Below are 18,245 nucleotides of genomic sequence, written 5' to 3'. Positions count from 1 at the left end.
TTTCTATTGTTATTTTTAGGACAAATGAAATTTCTGTGACTTGCATTATAGGTTAAAAAGTAATTCGGATGTTTGAAAATTATGTCAAATGGAATTTCTGACAAATAAATTTTATGTTAAATGGTTATTCGAATAAATGAAAATTATGACAAATAAAATTTCTATAAATTAAAATTTCTGAAATATGACATTTCGTAGATTTAAAGGTTATGTCTCATGAGAATTCGAGTAAATGCATTTTATGTCACTTGATAATTCGAGTAAATGCGCTTTATGTCACTTGATAATTCAAGTAAATGAATATTATGACAAATAAAATTTCGATAAGTGATAGTTATGTAATATAATATTTCGGAGGTTTGAAAATTATGTCAAATGGCAATTCGGAGGATTAATAATTATGACAAATAGTCATTCGGAAAAACAAAATGTATGTCAAAAAAATTTTCGACATATTAAAAATTATATTGAAGAACAATTCGACTATTTAAATAATAGGATAAAGAATAAATCGATAAATTAAAAATTATATTGAATGAAATTTCGAAAACTGAAAATTATGCGAAATGAAGTTTCGATGATATGAATTTCGATGTTTTGAACATTAGGAAATTGAAATTTGGGGAATAATCATGCGCCCCTAAATTATCAATTCAGTATTTTGCGAAAGTAAATATTATTATTTCAACCAAATATTTTACTTATCCGAAGAGCTTCTTTTAGGTCAGCTATTATCACCATTTTCTTAACAATTCAGACAAAAAAATTAATTTTTCCTTAAATACTGACATCTTTGAGGTACTTTTTAATGGATTACAATTAATAATGTCCTCTTAACTTTCTCTTGATTTTTTCTTTATTTCGTAGGAGCTAAGCTTTCGCTTCCTCTTTAATTTATTCAAATTTGTTATTTCTATCAGAAGTTCTTTGAATTTGACACATTTCTACTAAAATTAATCATGGTAAGTTTTCTGACAACCAACAAGCATCAGATTTTATATGCTTTACTGTCTCTTCTCCTAATTTAAATTTTACCAAACATTATTTTATGTACAATTTTAAAACTCAGAGCCAATTCTCCAAGTACAATATTTTAATCCAAAAAGAAAAATATTATCTGCGTATTAAAATAAAAAAATCGTTAATTTGAATTTATCTATATTTTACTATACTATCCAACATAGATTTTCACACTACTTTTCAAGGGTATTATTTGTTTAGAAACCTCAAAATTCGCCAGAAATAAAAAGAAAAAAGAATAAAAAGTGTAACTTTAAGAAATCTTGAAGAAAATCTTTACCCATGTTCTGAGGCATTCATTGTTTCTCAACGTAGATTCTGTTTTGAAGTAGTTGATGATGCTAGTACAAGTGCAATATACAGAATGTAGTTATAATGAAACCGGCACTCTATTCTGAGGAACTGCTCTCGTCCTGTTACAGGCATAACAACAAATAATTGTTATTCTTTTTTATTAGACGTGCATTTTACTAAGCGTCATTTTTAACATAATTATACGATATTCATTTCTAAAATTTTGCAATAATTGACTGTTAAAGTTTGCGTATAACTGAAGGGGGTTGGGGGGCGAAGAGCGACTCGAAAAGGTAAATATAAATAGCAAATTTTTCTAGACTGTCTGAGTCAAAGAAGATTAGAGACAAGGGATGTCGACAATAATAATAATTAGTCGATGGAAATTCGATACAAAATCTTAGAGATCATCATGTGAATGATTTCCAAATTTCTTAAGTGAAAGCCTTTGTTCCCTTGTTGCTTAATTTTTCACATGCGGTCATTTTATTAACAACAGAATGATCAGCTTCACAACTTCGAAGATCGCAGTGCAACCAAATTTCAACTTTTGGAAACTTTCAATTCTGTGTGGGCATATTACTTTCTTAAAACCTTTTCATAATCAAATCGAGGTGGAGAAGGCAGTATAGTTACTGATAGATTTTTATTTTGTCGACATAAATATATGCCCTATATAAAAGAATTGCGAGTCAGCAATAAATAAAATTATAAAATAATTGTTTTTTTTTAAATTTTAACTACAACTCTTTATGGTGTTTTAAAATTGTTATTTTTTATTCAAAGACAATTTAAGGTTTTAAATAATTTTATATTTTTCTACTACTTTGGGTAAAATTTCCTTACTTCTCTTATTTCCCTATTTTCTATGAAATTTCTGTGAAATTTAAAATTTAAATGATCTTGTTAAATAAATATTTTAATACTTATTTGTTATCCACGGGAAATAAAATTTAATAAATTATTTCCATTTAAAACCTTGTGAGATTTAATATAGTTTCTACAAATTACAACCTTCACAAAATACAATTATTTTCTACAACTTTTAACTAAACTTCATCTCCAAGTCAATTATTTTTAATAATTTTCCTAAAGTTTTTCGGGAATTCAATTATTTAAATACAAACATTCAATTTTTTAAAATAATTGTAACTCTAACTACCCATGTTCTTTTTAAGATATTAAAGCATTACCTAATATTTTCAAAAAATTATATTAAAAAAATTCTGTAAATTAATTTTTTTTAATATTTTAAAATAATTTTTGATAGATAATTCATTTTTTAATTAGAAAGTTTCCAAATAATGAAAATTTGGTAAAATCTTTCAATTTAATTGAAATTTGATAAAATCATTTAAAAATAATTAAATCTCGAATTAAATTCTTGTAAAATTAACTTTTCATCGTAGTTGGTGAAACTGGCCCTAAATTTTTAAAAAAATTTAATTTACTTTGTTCAATAATAATTTAATCTTAAAAAAAAATTGCACTTGAAGATTTTTCATTAAAATTGTTGAGAATTCAATTATTTTCAAACATTGTAATGAATTAAACTTCTTCAATAGTTGATTTTCAAAAATTTTAATAAAATACTTGAAAAAAATCAATCATTTTCAATTTTACAAAATTTTAATTATTAAAAATCTTTTTAATTGTATATTTCGAAAACTTAATAAGAAAAATTATTCAAAAATAATAATTTTTGGAAGATTTGTCTTTAGTTATTTTTTACACTATAAAAATCGAAATAAGTTGCATAGTTTTTAAATGACCAAGAGAATTTTTTAATTATTTCGTCGTATAAAAAATAATTAATCACAACCTCCAATTCATAACAATTTACAAGGGTGGAAATTTTTAATTAAGTACAATCGGAAATTTAATTCATGTTAAAATTTTAAGATATATTTATTTATATTTAAATGTATTATCATTTTCTTACTTTTTCTATTCTTTAGAATAATCAAAATTTTCGTAATGAAGATTATTTTTAATTTTAAAATCATTTTGAAAATGAAAGTATCAAGTAATAATTTTTGCGAAATTAAATTTTCCTCGTACAACAAGAAAGTTTAGCAGCAATAATAGTAATTTAACCAAATTTATCGGATTCACTTGAAGTTCGTTTTTAATGACGAATTTTACGTTAAATTTTAGAAATTAAAAATATAGCATCCAATTTGTCGGACTCTCTTTTAATTTATCAGATTCAGTGATTTTTGAGGTGAATTTGGTAAAGTTTTAAAATTATTAATTATTATTGTAATGTCAGGACTCGAACTAGGTCCGTAAATCCCGTAAAGATCCGTAAATTTTCTTCAAGTCCGTAAAAGTCAGTTTTTTTTAAAAATGGTTTGTAAAATTCGTAATTTGTTAAAAAAGGACGAAAAGTTCGTAAATTGTACAATATAATTTGAAGAATTTTAGAGAAATTACAAATGATTGCAGAAAAATTCAATTATTTTCAAAAATTCTCGTCAAAAGTTTGATTATTTTTATAAATAATAAAATTTTTCTCTAAAATTCAATTATTTTCCAAAATTTTAATCAAATTCTTGGCAAAATTTCAATTATTATAAAAAATATTTAATTTTAAGAAACATTAAATTAATAAATTATTTATTTTTGTATTGAATTCTCGTAGAATTTACTAATAAAAATTGTTTTAAAAATGAATTTCAGTTAAAATTTTAGATTATAATTAAATATTAAAAGGATTATAACGTGGATTTCTAGAAATAATTGAATTTTGAAAAGGTTTCAAATTAAAATCATTCAAATTCTGAATTTGTCATATTTGTAACAAACAATTCTGTAGAATTAATTCTTTTAAAAAAGTTTAATAATTGAATTTTTTTTAAAATTATTTCAAGTTTTTATTTTCTAATATATATTTAATTAAAGAATTTCCGAATAATTGAAATTTTGTAAAATTGAATTGTAAACAAATAAATTTGAAAATTCTCAAAGAACTTTTCCAAAAATTATTTAAAATAATGAATTTATACACGGAGAGAAAAATCTAGCTTTAATAGTATGACACTATACTAATTTCGCATGACTATAGTCACGCTTCAAACGCATAAATTCATACCCAAAAACCATGGGTCCACGCTTCACCATGGTTTTTCGGTATGTTTTCATGCGTTTGAAGCGTGACTATAGTCATGCGAAATTAGTATAGGTAGTGTCATACTATTAAAGCTAGATTTTTCTCTCCGTGTAGCTAAGAATTTATTTTTCATACAATTTTAATTGAATTCTTGAAAAAAGTAATTATTTTCATTCACGTTTTAATAAAATTCGACAAAAGAATTCAATTATTTAAAAATTTGTTTATAAAATTCTGTATGAGAATTCAATTTTAAGAAACATTCAATTATTCAAAAAATAATTATTTACTTTTGTATTTAAATAACGGAACTAGCAACAAATCGCGCGGCTAACTTCTTACTACCTTTTTTAAATAAAATTAGCAATTTTAAAAATAATAAAATTTGAAAATTTTCTAATTTAAATTTTTGTTGAAAATACTAAAAAAATTCAATTTTGTAGAATTTAAAAATAATTGCAAAAATTCTTTAAAAAAAATAAAATTCTTCTTATTAAATTCAACTATGTTCAAATCTTGAATAAAATTCTCGTAAAAATCCCAATTATCTTTATAAATAACAAAATTCTTCTCTAAAGTTCAATTATTTTCAGAAATTTTTATAATTTTAATGATTTTCAATATCTACGATTTTAATAAAATATTTCCCAAAACGAATTCAATTATTTAAAAAAAATTTTAATTTGAAATTTTAGAAAATAACAATTTTGAATGAATGAATTAAATAATAAAAATTTCAGAGGAATTCTATTATTTACAAATTTTTTATAAATTTCTTCGCAGTAATTCGATGATTTTTATGCAGAATAACATTTTTTTAACCAGGAATTCAATTATTTTCATAAATAGTAAAATTCTATAGGTATGTAGGTTTTCAATTATTTTCATAAATAATAAAAATCATCGCTGAATTTCAATTATTTTTGGTACAATGTTAATGGAATTTCTTGAAAAATGTAATTATTCTTAAAATTTTTATTAAAATTAATTTTCAAAGATTTTAATGAAATAATTTTTAACAATTTGATTTTTTTTCAAAATAATTTGAATTAAATTCTTCGTAGACTTAAATTAATTTCAATAATATCAAAATTAAATTACTTTTAATATCTACTATTTCAATAAAAATTCACAAAAGAATTCAATTATTTAAAAAGAAATATATTATTAAAATTCATCGCAAGAATTAAAGTTTTTTTCATAAATAATAAAATTCTTCTCAGGTATTCAATTATTTTCAATACAATTATTAAAAAATTCGATTGTATTCAATAAATTAAAGAAATTTTTCAAAAAAATTCAATCATTTTCCAAAATTTTTTAATAAAATTCAAGAATTAAATGCTTAATTTAAATTATTAAGTAAGAGAATTATTATAAAAACTTGAAAGAAATTATTCATATAGAATTCAATTACTTTGAAAACTTGTAATTAAAATGATTAAAGAAAGTCAATTATTTTAAAGAAACTCAAAGAAATTCTTTAAAAGAATTTAATTAAGATTATGTAAAATTTTAATAAAATTCTTCCTAAATTCAATTATTTTCATAAACAATAAAATTCTTCGAATCAATTCAATTATTTTAAAAAATTTTGAAAAAATTCTCGGCAAAAATTTCAATTATTTTCAAAAATTTTCCTTAATTCAATGATTTTTATAATATCTACTAAAATTTTTCAAAAGAATTCAATTATAAAAAATTTTATTGAAATTCTACGCAAACATTTAATTATATTCATAAAATAATTAAAATTTCACAAGAAATTCAATTATTTTCATAAATAATAAAATTTTTTAAGGAATTCAATTATTATTTTCATAAAAAATAATTTAAAATTCTAGAAAAAAATAATTTAATTAAAACGATGAAAATAATTTAGATGAAGTTACAGTAACAATATTCTTATAATATAAAATAATGATTTTATTACTTGGTCATCTTTAATTAATCTTTAATTAAAATCGATCACTCCGAGTCTTCGACTCGGAGCAATTGAGGGGACGGCTTCTAAAAGGGGATACGCGTGGATTCTCGCGTTTAAGTTTTGTCCACTTGGTCAATTTTTGAAAGTATTACAAATTGCAATTTGAATTACCGAAGTTTGTGGAAAATGGAAAGGCGCATCTTTTTTCTTTAAGAAATAAATTTATATCTTTTTTAGTTTATGAAATAATGAGAAAAAACTAAATTTTTGAAAACCAAAAAATTTAAATGTTTTACGTCTTTAACTCGTGCTGGTGTTTTTGATTTTTCATATTTTGTAATCAAACAAAAACAAACTCACAGATTAAGGTTTCCTGAAACCAACTATATTTTTAAAACTTCAAAATCTTAATTAATAAAAAGTTTATTAATTTTTTCGAAAGACATTGCAAAAACTGTTTTTTTTCAACTTTCAACGCTTCGTTTATCTAGGAAATTTCAAGGTACGAAAAACTTTCAGTGAGAAAGTTTTTTATTACGATACGGACAAGTTTTCTCTAAAATTTTATTAAAATGATATGGATATTTACAAAGTTATTAATGTTTAAAGCGTATGGTGCGTCAGATTTCTTGCGCCTGGAACGCATTGAGTACCGAATTGTTCGTTTGCATGGAACATATTAAGACTATTTTAGTTTATTCATTTGTTTACTTAAAAGAAATACAATTTTTAGTAAAGTCACTGATAAATTTTTGCAATAGCAATTTAGTTAAAAACGATTAATTATTATTAAAAAGTAACCAATAATAATTAGCCAAAATCGGCTGGAAATAGTTAAAATTTACTGACATACAAATAATTAGTACACAGTTATTTTGACATAAATGTAATGTTAATTTAACTAATAAAAGTTTATTGAGAATAGTAAAAATATTATTATTTTAATTTTTGACTGGTTTTTTAATATCAAAGTAATTATTTTTAAATAATATTTAACTATGGATTATGACGATTCATCTAACTTTATATAACAGTAGCATCAGTTTATTTATTCTAACATGTATTGTACGTAAAGATATATGAAATTATTTTTAAAAAAATATTGCAAAATTATTCGCAAAATAAATTGTACAATAATTCCATATTGTATTTAATACTTGAAGTTAAAACAAATTTTATTTTATTTATATCTGTATTTTGGCAAACATTTTCATACAATAGATTTTTTTGTTATCATGTGCACTTCAAGGAAGTAACCCTTTTTTGTATGCTATTTTTCTCAAAGTTGTCATTTGTTTTCACTCTACGGAAAAATATGGTGTCCAGATGAGTCGCGGTTGCCGCGACCGTTGACTGCAAAAAAAAGGGTTCGGTAAAACCCAATACAATTTTCCCAGGATTTCGAGATTTTTTTATCACAATTAAGGAAATCGATATCTTTCTCCAAACGGACAGGAGTTTTTTAATAATTATTTTAAAAACATTAAATGTAGTAAACCAGATCATTTTGACGAAGAGTGGAAACCTTGAACTAAATGAAACAAGAAACTTAAAAATAAGAAATATTATTTTAGTTGACTTTTGTACATATAACAAAATAAAATATTTAGGTTAAAAATGCATTTCAATAAATTTTATTATATATATTGACAAAATATTTTTAACGCGTTGCAAACTAACAATTTGGGACTCAATGCGTTCCAGGCGCGAGAAATCTGACGTACCATATGCTTTAAACATTAATAACTTTGTAAATATCCATATCATTTTAATAAAATTTTAGAGAAAACTTGTCCGTATCGTAATAAAAAACTTTCTCACTGAAAGTTTTTCGTACCTTGAAATTTCCTAGATAAACGAAGCGTTGAAAGTTGAAAAAAAACAGTTTTTGCAATGTCTTTCGAAAAAATTAATAAACTTTTTATTAATTAAGATTTTGAAGTTTTAAAAATATAGTTGGTTTCAGGAAACCTTAATCTGTGAGTTTGTTTTTGTTTGATTACAAAATATGAAAAATCAAAAACACCAGCACGAGTTAAAGACGTAAAACATTTAAATTTTTTGGTTTTCAAAAATTTAGTTTTTTCTCATTATTTCATAAACTAAAAAAGATATAAATTTATTTCTTAAAGAAAAAAGATGCGCATTTTCATTGTGTATAAATTTATTTCATTGAATTTGAAAATTGAAAATGTTTTAAAATCACACTATTCGTCAATACTTATACGTGAGAATCCACGCGTATCCCCTTTTAGAAGCCGTCCCCTCAATTGATATCTTCATGTTTTATAAACAATACTTTTATAAGTTGTTTATTTTAAAAAAGGCTTGAATTTTGAATTTTTGAATGTCTTAATTCCTGTGGAAAATTCTGTTCCACAGATAAGATTAAAATATAAATTGTGCAAATATTTTTCTTCTTTTTCTAAAACAAAATAATAATTTTCTTAAAAAAATTTCAAAAAGAAAATAATGGAAAATAAATAAATTTTCTATTTCTTAATCACAGTTATTTAATAATTTTCTAATTTTTTTAGAAGTAAAGAACAAAAATAGTTACAATTTGACAAAACATAATATTTAACAAAATTTTAGTCTTTTAATGAAAAGAAGTAAAAAAAATTCTGATGATTTCTATTTTCTATCTAAAGTTAACAAAAACAAAAGTATAAACAAAAGACAACTTCAGAGTGTGAGGGACAGAAAAAGTGAATGAAAGAATGAAAAAACATTAAAATTAATATAGTTAATAATAATAATTAATTAATTCTCGTAGAATTTTCTAATGAAAATTTATTTAAAAATAAATTTTAGTTAAAATTTTAGATTGTAATTGATATTATTCTAAAATATAAATGGAAGCTATCGCCGAGACTTTCATTTGAAATTTATACTTTACTTAGAAAAGTTAATTTTTAAAAAATTTCCGATTTAATTCCCACCTTTGTAAATTGTAATGAATTGGAGGTTATAATTAATTATTTATACGATGAAATAATTTAGTTCTCTTAATTAATCCATTATTCTATAAATCGTGTCATAATTTCACAGACGGGCGGATTAATCTAGTTTTTTTTATTTTGCCAGTTTCTTATTTTGCAAATTTCTCGTTTCCAACGGTGGAAATGGTCGAATTTCGCCCGTTTTCAACGTAAGGCATCTTGAGATATATTTACACTGAAAAATAATATCAATGTTAATAATTTCGATAATTTCAACAAGAATAAATTTCTAATATGCGGTTATGTTTTGATACTACCATTTGCAAAAATAAATATGTAATTTTTAAAAACAATTTTCAATTTAATTACTGTGTAATGATTGTTGTGAATTAAATATTAAAATACTAATAGTAAAACGTTAAAAAATAGGTTAGGTTTACATGAAAATTAAAACATTCGCTTATTGTTTTTAATATTGCAACTTATTGCACTGAAATATAATATAATGAAATAAATAACTTGTAACTTTATTAGTAATTTAGTCAAATAGGTTTAATGTATTTTTAATTTCAAAATATTGACACTCTTTCAAATAGTACGAATATTAGTAATAAAATTTTCAATATTCTTAGTATGTATAATGTAATTTATGCATCCACAATAAGTAAATGATAAACTTACCATACGGAAGAGATTTTTTAAAGTTTAAAAAAAATAAGGAAAAAAGATTTCCTGTCAACAAAGTAAAATTGGTGAGCATATAAACTAGGAGGGTTAAAAGTGAAAGGAATGAAAAATTAATCTGCAGAAGCTAAAAATACCCTTTAAAAATATATATTTAAAAAAAAAACAGAAAATAGAAAGAAAAAAGAGACTTAAACAAGAATTATAAAAGAAAGTTTCTTTTATCATTCTTGAAGCAAGCAACAAGTACTTAACGTAAGGAGAAAAAAAAACTTTTATCAAAAGTGGAACATGATAAAAATGTAAACATCGCTAATAATTATGAAAAATATCTTCAACACACAGGTTATATAAATTGGAATTGAAATTTGGTTAGCAGCAGCGATAAGAGAAAAGTATTGGTTTCATCTGTCAGAAAGATTGAACCACGTTTACAAGTCACATGAAAAGTGTGCGAGACATTTTCAAGTGGCCATTCAAGAAATTGAATGGCGATCGTCTTTAGATAACATGACTAGAAATGAATCGGAAAACAGGTAGCTGCCATTTCACCCACCTTACTCACAGTTCTATATAACAAATACGGGACTCAGTTGGATTGCAGCCTCGCCTTCCTTGTAATAGCGAAAAGTCGAGTAAGGCACCCTCACCTACTTGAATAAATATTGCCTAATTTTGTAGTGTGAAATTTTTTCTTTCACCAACACTTTTTCGACTTTTACCCTTTCGCTCTCAGAACCACAATGAATTTGACATATTCAAGTTCATAATTAGCGTTTACATGCAACAGCAAGTTGGACACAACACTCGTCTCACTGCACCACACTGCACACCTCCTTTTATTGCTCACCAAAACCAAGATGGCGGCAATGGCTGTCACTCAATCGTTCATAATTACAATTCCACCCCGGATCCTTCTATTCTTGTTCATTTTCTCTCATTTTTTCCTTTTTTCTTCACTATCTCTACTTGTGTTAAACAATTTAACTATTTAAATTTTTCAACATTATAAAATTACCAAAATTACTTCTTGAAATGGGAATTACATTGACTCACATAGTGGCAACCATGTTTCATAGAAGCAAAATTCAATTCATTCAATTGAGGAGCAAGTTTTCAAAAGCTGATAAAAATTCATTTTTCAAAAAAATCCAGATAAACATAAATTTAATATAATTTAAAGGCCGCACAAATCGACCTGTCACTGTTAAATTTAAGAAAAAAAAATTTATTAACAACGAATTTTCAATTTAAAAACTTTTTGACATAACCAAGATGACTTACATAATTTTTGTGTTTTTTTTTAGAAAAAATTAACACAACCTGTACTTAATGGTTCTAGAAGGCTAATTATGGGTTATTATATATAAAATTAACAATTTTAAAAATTATGGAATTTAAAAATTTGTATTTCAAATTTTTTTTATAAAAATAAAATATTTTCTCAATTTACCCACACATTTATTAAATATTTACTTGCAATATTCGGAATATTTAATTGCAATGTTTATTGAAAGTTATGTAAAGATTTAACTGTCCCGATTAAATAAATGTTCAGCGCGAAACTTTCCTGAACATTTCAATGAAATCTTCTATTCGCCTAATTACAATTATAACTATAGCAACAATTCCCCTTTTTAAAATAAAATTAGCAATTTTAAAAATAATAGAATTTAAAAACTTTCTAATTTAAATTTTTGTTGAAAACACTAAAAAAATCAATTTTGGAGAAATTACAAATAATTGAAGAAATTCAACTATTTTCAAAAAAGAAAATAAAATTCTTCTTAGGGGCCGTACACATAATACGTCACGCGATTTTTGACCATTTTTAACCACTCCCTCCCCCTATGTCACACTTCGTCACAAACCTTGAACCCCCCTCCCCCTACAACGTCACGTCACACAAGTAAATTTCACTGTAAATTTTATACATTGGACATTATATATTATATCCTACACTCTAAATTATTGAATCAGTTAAAAATAAATGATTTAGAAGCAAGAAGTCAGTCACTAATTCAAATAGTAATATTTTTTTTCTGACCATTTGTTATAAATAACTGATGTTTCAATACAATTGATTTTGATTGATTCAATTAGTCACGTTTAACTACCTACATAGCACGGAAACTTTCCTAAAAAATTGTTAAAGATTAATACTAAATATTAAATTTATTAAAGATTTAGTCGCAAGCTTCGAAATATTTAAATGCAAAGTTTAGTGAAAATTGTGTAAAGATTTAAATATCCCATGCCACTTCAATAAATGCTTAGCGCGAAACTTTCCTGAAAATTTAACTTAAATTTTCAGGAAAATTTTCACGAAAGTATAGACGAAAATATGTAATTCAAATGTTCAGGAAAGTTTCAAGCTATATATTTTTAAGAAAATTTGACAATAAACATTTATTGGAGTAAGAAATTTAAATCTTTACACAATTTTAACTAAACTTTGCAAGTAAATTTCTCGAAGTATGCAAGCAAATCTTTAATATACATATTTAGAAAAGTTTCGGTGTTTTGTGGATAAGTTTTCAGTTATTTTTAACGGATTCAGAAGCAAAAAGTCAGTCACTGCTGATTGTCAGTTAAAACCATGATTTTTAACTCATTCAAATTAAGAGAATATATTATTTATCATATTATAAATAATATACCAATAGATGTTAAACAGGTACATAATAGATATTAAATAGTTTAAAGCATTTTTCACTTATTTTATTTAAAAAATTGACATTGTCACATATAATTTCTTATAATCTTTAAATTTAAAAGATTGTGACGTAACACATGAGTTACCCCCCCTCCCCCATGTCACACTTAGTCACAATTTTCAGACCCCCTCCCTCCCCCTAGCCGCGTGACGTATTATGTGTACGGCCCCTTAGGGGAGGGTGATCCCATACCGACCCCCTAAAGTGCAAAGGCTAAAAATGTACGAGGGGTCGGTATGGGACCACCCTCCCTTATAGAATTCAACTATGTACAAAATTTGAAAAAATTTTTATAAAAATCCCAATTATCTTTATAAATAACAAAATTCTTCTCCAAAGTTTAATTATTTTCCTAAATCTCAAAAAAATTCTTGTCCTAATTTCAATTATTTTCAAAAATAAAATGCATTTTTCTAATTTCAATGATTTTCAATATCTACTATTTTAATAAAATTTCCCAAAAAAAATTCAATTATTTAAAAAAAATTTTAATAAAATTGTATGCAAACATTTAATTATTTTCATAAATAATAAAAATTTCACAGGAATTCAATTATTATTTTTATAAATAATAAATTTTTTTTAAGGAATTCAATTATTTTCATAAAAAATAATTTAAAATTCTAGAAAATAATAATTCAATTAAAATGATGAAAATAACTTTGATAAAGTTATACAGTAACAATATTCTTATAATAATATAAAATAATGATTTTATTACTTGGTCATCTTTAATTATTATAAAACATGAAGAAATCGATCACTACGAGTCTTCGACTCGGAGCACTTTTATAAATTGTTTAATTTAAAAAAGGCTTGAATTTGAAATTTTTGAATGTCTTAATTCCTGTTGGAAATCCTGTTCCAAAAATAAGATTAAAAAAAATAGGAATTTTGCAAATATTTTTCTTCTTTTTCTAAAACAAAATAATAATTTTGTTAAAAAATTGTGATTCATAAACGAAAATAATGAAAAATAAATTGCATTATTATTAACTTTTTTATAATTTTTCTTTTCAAATATTTTCAATTTTAAAATTAATATATTGATGAAGAAGAATTTTATTAAAAGTGAATTGAAAGTAATTGAATTCTTGCGGAGAATTTTACTAATATTTATAAAAATTGTTTCGAAGAATTTATTAAAATTTTTGGACATAATTGAAATTTATGGGAATATTTAAAAATGTTTGAATTCATCCGAGGAATTCAATTAAAATTGTTTTAAAAATCATTGGATTTTTGTAAAGATTTTACTATTGAAAAAAATAATTGAATATTGTTTGTAAAGATTTTACTATTTATAAAAAATAATTAAAATGTTTCGCGAGAATTTTTAAAAATTTTTAGAAATAATTAAATTGTTATGAAAAATTTTATAGAAATATTTTAAAATAATTAAATTATTTCGAGAAATTCAATTAAAGTTGTTTCGAAAATAATGGAATTTCTTTAAAGAATTTTATTAAAATTATGTATTATTCAAAATCATTGAATTCATCACAAGAATTTTATTACTTTTTTGAAAATAATTGAATTCTTTCAATCTTTTTGACGAATATATTTAAAAATTGCATTGAAAGTAATTTAATTTTTATATAGAATTTTTTAAAAATATTTTGAGAATAATTGAATTATTTTTAGATAATTTTAAATTCTTGTTGAAATTGCATTTTATTATGGAAATTTTTGAAAATAATTAAATTCTTTCATGTAATTTTATTGAAATTTGATTAAAAATAATTTAATTCTTGTGAAGAATTTTATTATTTATAAAAATAATTGAATTTTTTCGAAGGATTTATTAAAATTTTAGAAAACATAATATACAATCTATCTAAAGATACCAAAAAACAAAAGTATGAATAAAAGACAACTTCAGAGTGTGAGGGACAGAAAATGTGAATGAAAGATAATGAAAGAACATTCAAATTAATATAGTTAATTAGGCGAAAATATAATTTAGATGTTCAGGAAAGTTTCACACTAAACATTTATTTAATCGGGACATTTAACTCTTTACACAATTTTCACTAAACTTTTCAGTTAAGTATGCTAAATATTGCAAGTAAATATTTGATAAATTTTTAGAAAAATTTCGGTGCTGTGGGGGTAATTTTATTACTAACTATAATCAAAATTGTCCAATTAAGAAATTTTAGTTTCTATAAATAAAATTCTTTCTTCTGGGTGCTGGCCACAAATCAAGAAAGTCAGGGAAATGTCAGGAAAAAAATTTTTTGTCAGGGAAATTTTAAGAAAAATTGAAACTTTTTTCGACTTATTTTCAACAGGGTTGCCAAAATTGGTCAGGGAAAACAGGAAAAAGTCAGGGATTTTTATTAAAAGCACTGGAAAAAATTAAATTTTTAGAATTCATAAGAAAATTCTGAATTTTTTTTTTTTTTGCCTCATAAACTATTAAATTACCACGAATTCTAATAAAAAACCTTCAAAATTTTTTTCTATTTCTGACGAGAATGAATTTTTTAATATTATTTAATTATTTCAAAAGTTTTAACGCAATTATCTATTGATAAATAACAAAATTCTCCACAAAAATTCAATTATTTTTAGGAATTTTAATAAAATTCTTTTCCAAAATTCAGTATTATTTTCATAAATATCAAAATTCATCACAAGAATTCAATTCTTTTGAAAAGTAATAATAAAATACTTTTCAATTACATATTTCAAAAAATTCAAATACATACAAAAATAATAACATTTTAGAATTATTTATAACATTTTGGAGAAAACAATTATGTTCAAAATTTTTAAATAAAATTCATCAAAAAATTAATTAGTTTTTTAAAATTATACATACAAAAATTATTTTAAAAAATTCAATTATTTTCAAAAAATTACATTAAAATATTTTTAAAAACTAATCATTAGAATTGTTTTATAATAATTTTCTAAGATTCAATTATCTTGGAACAATGTAAATAAAAATTTATGAAAATTTACTTTTTGGACTTATTAAAATTTTTGAAAAATCATGGTCCTGTTTATTGTTTATAATTAAAATTCTTCAAAAATTTGATAATTTTTTATTTATATTTTTCAAAAATCCAATTATTTTTAAAAGATTTTATCAAATTTTAATTATTTGGAAATTTTTCAAAATTGAAAAGCTATTATATCTTTCAAAAATTATTTAAAAATATTTTTAAAAAATTAATTAGAATTTCTTTAGAATTTTTTGAAAATATTATACCTTAATAACTTAATAAAAAACTATGGAGAGTTACAATTATTATATTATAAAAATTGAGTTTTTGTATTTAAATAATTGAATTGTAGAAGAACTTTTGGAAAATTATTTAAATTAATTTATTCAGAGATAAAATTTAGTTGAAAGTTATAAAAAATAATTGAATTCAGGAAGGATATAAATAAATTTATAAATTTTACTCATTTTCCGTAAACATTCGCATATTTTCCTGTAAAAAGAATTTTGTCAGGGAAAGTAATTTTAATGTCAGTTAATTGTTATGGAAATTGATAAACTGATACTTGTGACCAACCTGTTCTTAGTCTTTAATTATAAGGAATAATTTTAGATAATTTAATTAATTGAAATGATTAAATTTTATGACTTTAAACAAACAATTTTCATATTTATAAATACAGCAAAAATTTAAAAAAATTGTCTCTTTTACAATGAAAAAACCTTTTCAGTCCCAAAGGTCTCTCAGTGTAGAAGACAGATTTTATAAAAAGATCTAGATATGTTAGGTACATAAAATTATGAATAATATTTAACATTATGTACTACACTGAAAAAAAATCAGTTGATTTTCAATTAATTTAAATTATTTGAATCACATTTATTTATATCTTATGTAGTTGGGTTAGCAAAATAATTAATTGACTCTAATAAATAAATTTATTTAATACAAATAATGATTTATTTGAAAAAATTTATTTATTTATTTCACTCAACTAATTGGATATTTGATATAAATAAACATTATTTGACACAATTAATTAATTTTATTGCTTCAAGTAAACAAAATTATTTAATTTAAATAAGGCATTATTTAATGCAAATATATTATTTAATAGAAACAAATAAATTATATTTGGATCAAATAAATAACTTATTGACACTAAAATAATGAGTTATTTGAAACATTTAATTTATTTATTTCACTCAATTGGATATTCGATATTAATAAACATTATTTGGCGCAATTAATTCATTTTATAGCTTCAAGTAAACTAAATTATTTAATAAAAATAAAAAGATTCATTTCTTTAATACAAATTGAGATTTATTTGAATCCATAACTGCTTTGTTTTGATGCAAATAAATTTTGTATTTGGACTAAATAATAATTAATTATCTGACGCAATTAAAGGGATATTAGTCTCAAGTAAAATAATTAATTATGATAAATAATTGAATATTTGATAAAAATAAATATTTAGTTATTTCAAAAAAACTAAAAATAAAATTGGATGATTTATCATAATCTTATTTCTAATTTTGCGTTAATCTGACATGAACAAATAAGTTAATCTCTGACAACAATGTTGGATAATTAATGCTACAATCATTATTATTATTAAGTTTTATATTTAAAAATTAATATTTCATTTAAAACTTATTTTCTACATAATGTTGTTAAAATTTAAAATTGAGTCAAATTTTGTTCTTTATACAAAAATCTCTTAAAAGAAGAGAGATTTTAATAGACGGACATTTTAATATGACTAATATTACATACAAATGCGTAAATCTTAAAAAAATTATATTTCCCCTCCTATCCAATTTTCTTAATAATGTTTAAAAGACCCTAATTAAGCCTAAATGAGTTGGGCCTTTTTTTAAAAAAAAGAAAAACAATAAACTTGAGTGAAATTAATTTGAATTTATGTCGGTAATTTTTTTTTACTAATTGAAATTAAGAAAAAGCTTTTTATACAAAAAATTTCTTTAAATACATACACCACGAACCAAATTAATTCACAAAATTTAAAAAAGTGTTCGTTTTCTACATAAATATTAATGTCATACCAAGCTGATAATATAGATTCATTACTTGGAAGTAAAATTATATATTTATATATAGTAATAATAAATTTTTATTGTCAATAAATACATATTCTTATTATAGTTATAAAAAATCTTTGACTCTGAGACATTAATATTTTACACGTTTTCAACTTACACTATAATAATAATTTTCAGATGCAAATTCAATTTACCTTCTGTTGAGTTCAGGCGGTAAAACACTCCACTCTTCTGCATCATAATAAGACCACATAGTCGAATAATTTTACTAATTAATTAAAACGTAACGTATAAACAGAAAACGTTGGAGACAATAGAAACCTTGCGTGAGGGGCCACGAAGCCGGATTTTTGACACTGAATGTAGATAGCGTACTGCGGGAAATAAGGTATTTCTCTTATCTTATCACAGATAGTATCTAGTTGATTAAAGCGGCGATTAACGTAGACTTCTTTCAAAGTATTTGGATAAAAAAATATTTAATACTTAAATCAAATATAATCGGAAAGATTTTCAATAAAATGAT

The 18,245-nt window shown here is 22.7% G+C and overlaps 1 protein-coding gene across 9 annotated transcripts in view; it reads right to left on the bottom strand.

The window, feature by feature from the left end:
- The window catches only part of LOC122501812 (AP-1 complex subunit gamma-1), a 55,197-nt gene extending 37,151 nt beyond the window's left edge, over positions 1 to 18,046 (bottom strand). For 2 of the 9 annotated variants that reach the window (XM_043611565.1, XM_043611567.1), the window contains exons 1-2: positions 10,536 to 10,910; positions 1,301 to 1,433 (exon numbers count right to left, since the gene is read on the bottom strand). In XM_043611565.1, coding sequence (XP_043467500.1) covers positions 1,301 to 1,320 — 20 coding nt within the window. In that variant the 5' untranslated portion in view covers positions 1,321 to 1,433; positions 10,536 to 10,910. Of the gene's footprint in view, positions 1 to 1,300; positions 1,434 to 10,535; positions 10,913 to 17,913 lie in introns of those variants that run through there. The other 7 variants (XM_043611562.1, XM_043611563.1, XM_043611566.1 and 4 more) reach the window with 6 other exon arrangements.
- Positions 18,047 to 18,245: the final 199 nt, after the last annotated feature.

The sequence above is a fragment of the Leptopilina heterotoma genome, unplaced genomic scaffold (assembly GCF_015476425.1).
Source record: "Leptopilina heterotoma isolate Lh14 unplaced genomic scaffold, ASM1547642v1 Lhet_217, whole genome shotgun sequence".
Taxonomy (NCBI): Eukaryota; Metazoa; Arthropoda; class Insecta; order Hymenoptera; family Figitidae; genus Leptopilina; species Leptopilina heterotoma.
This window is presented reverse-complemented; position numbering and strand designations above follow the sequence as displayed.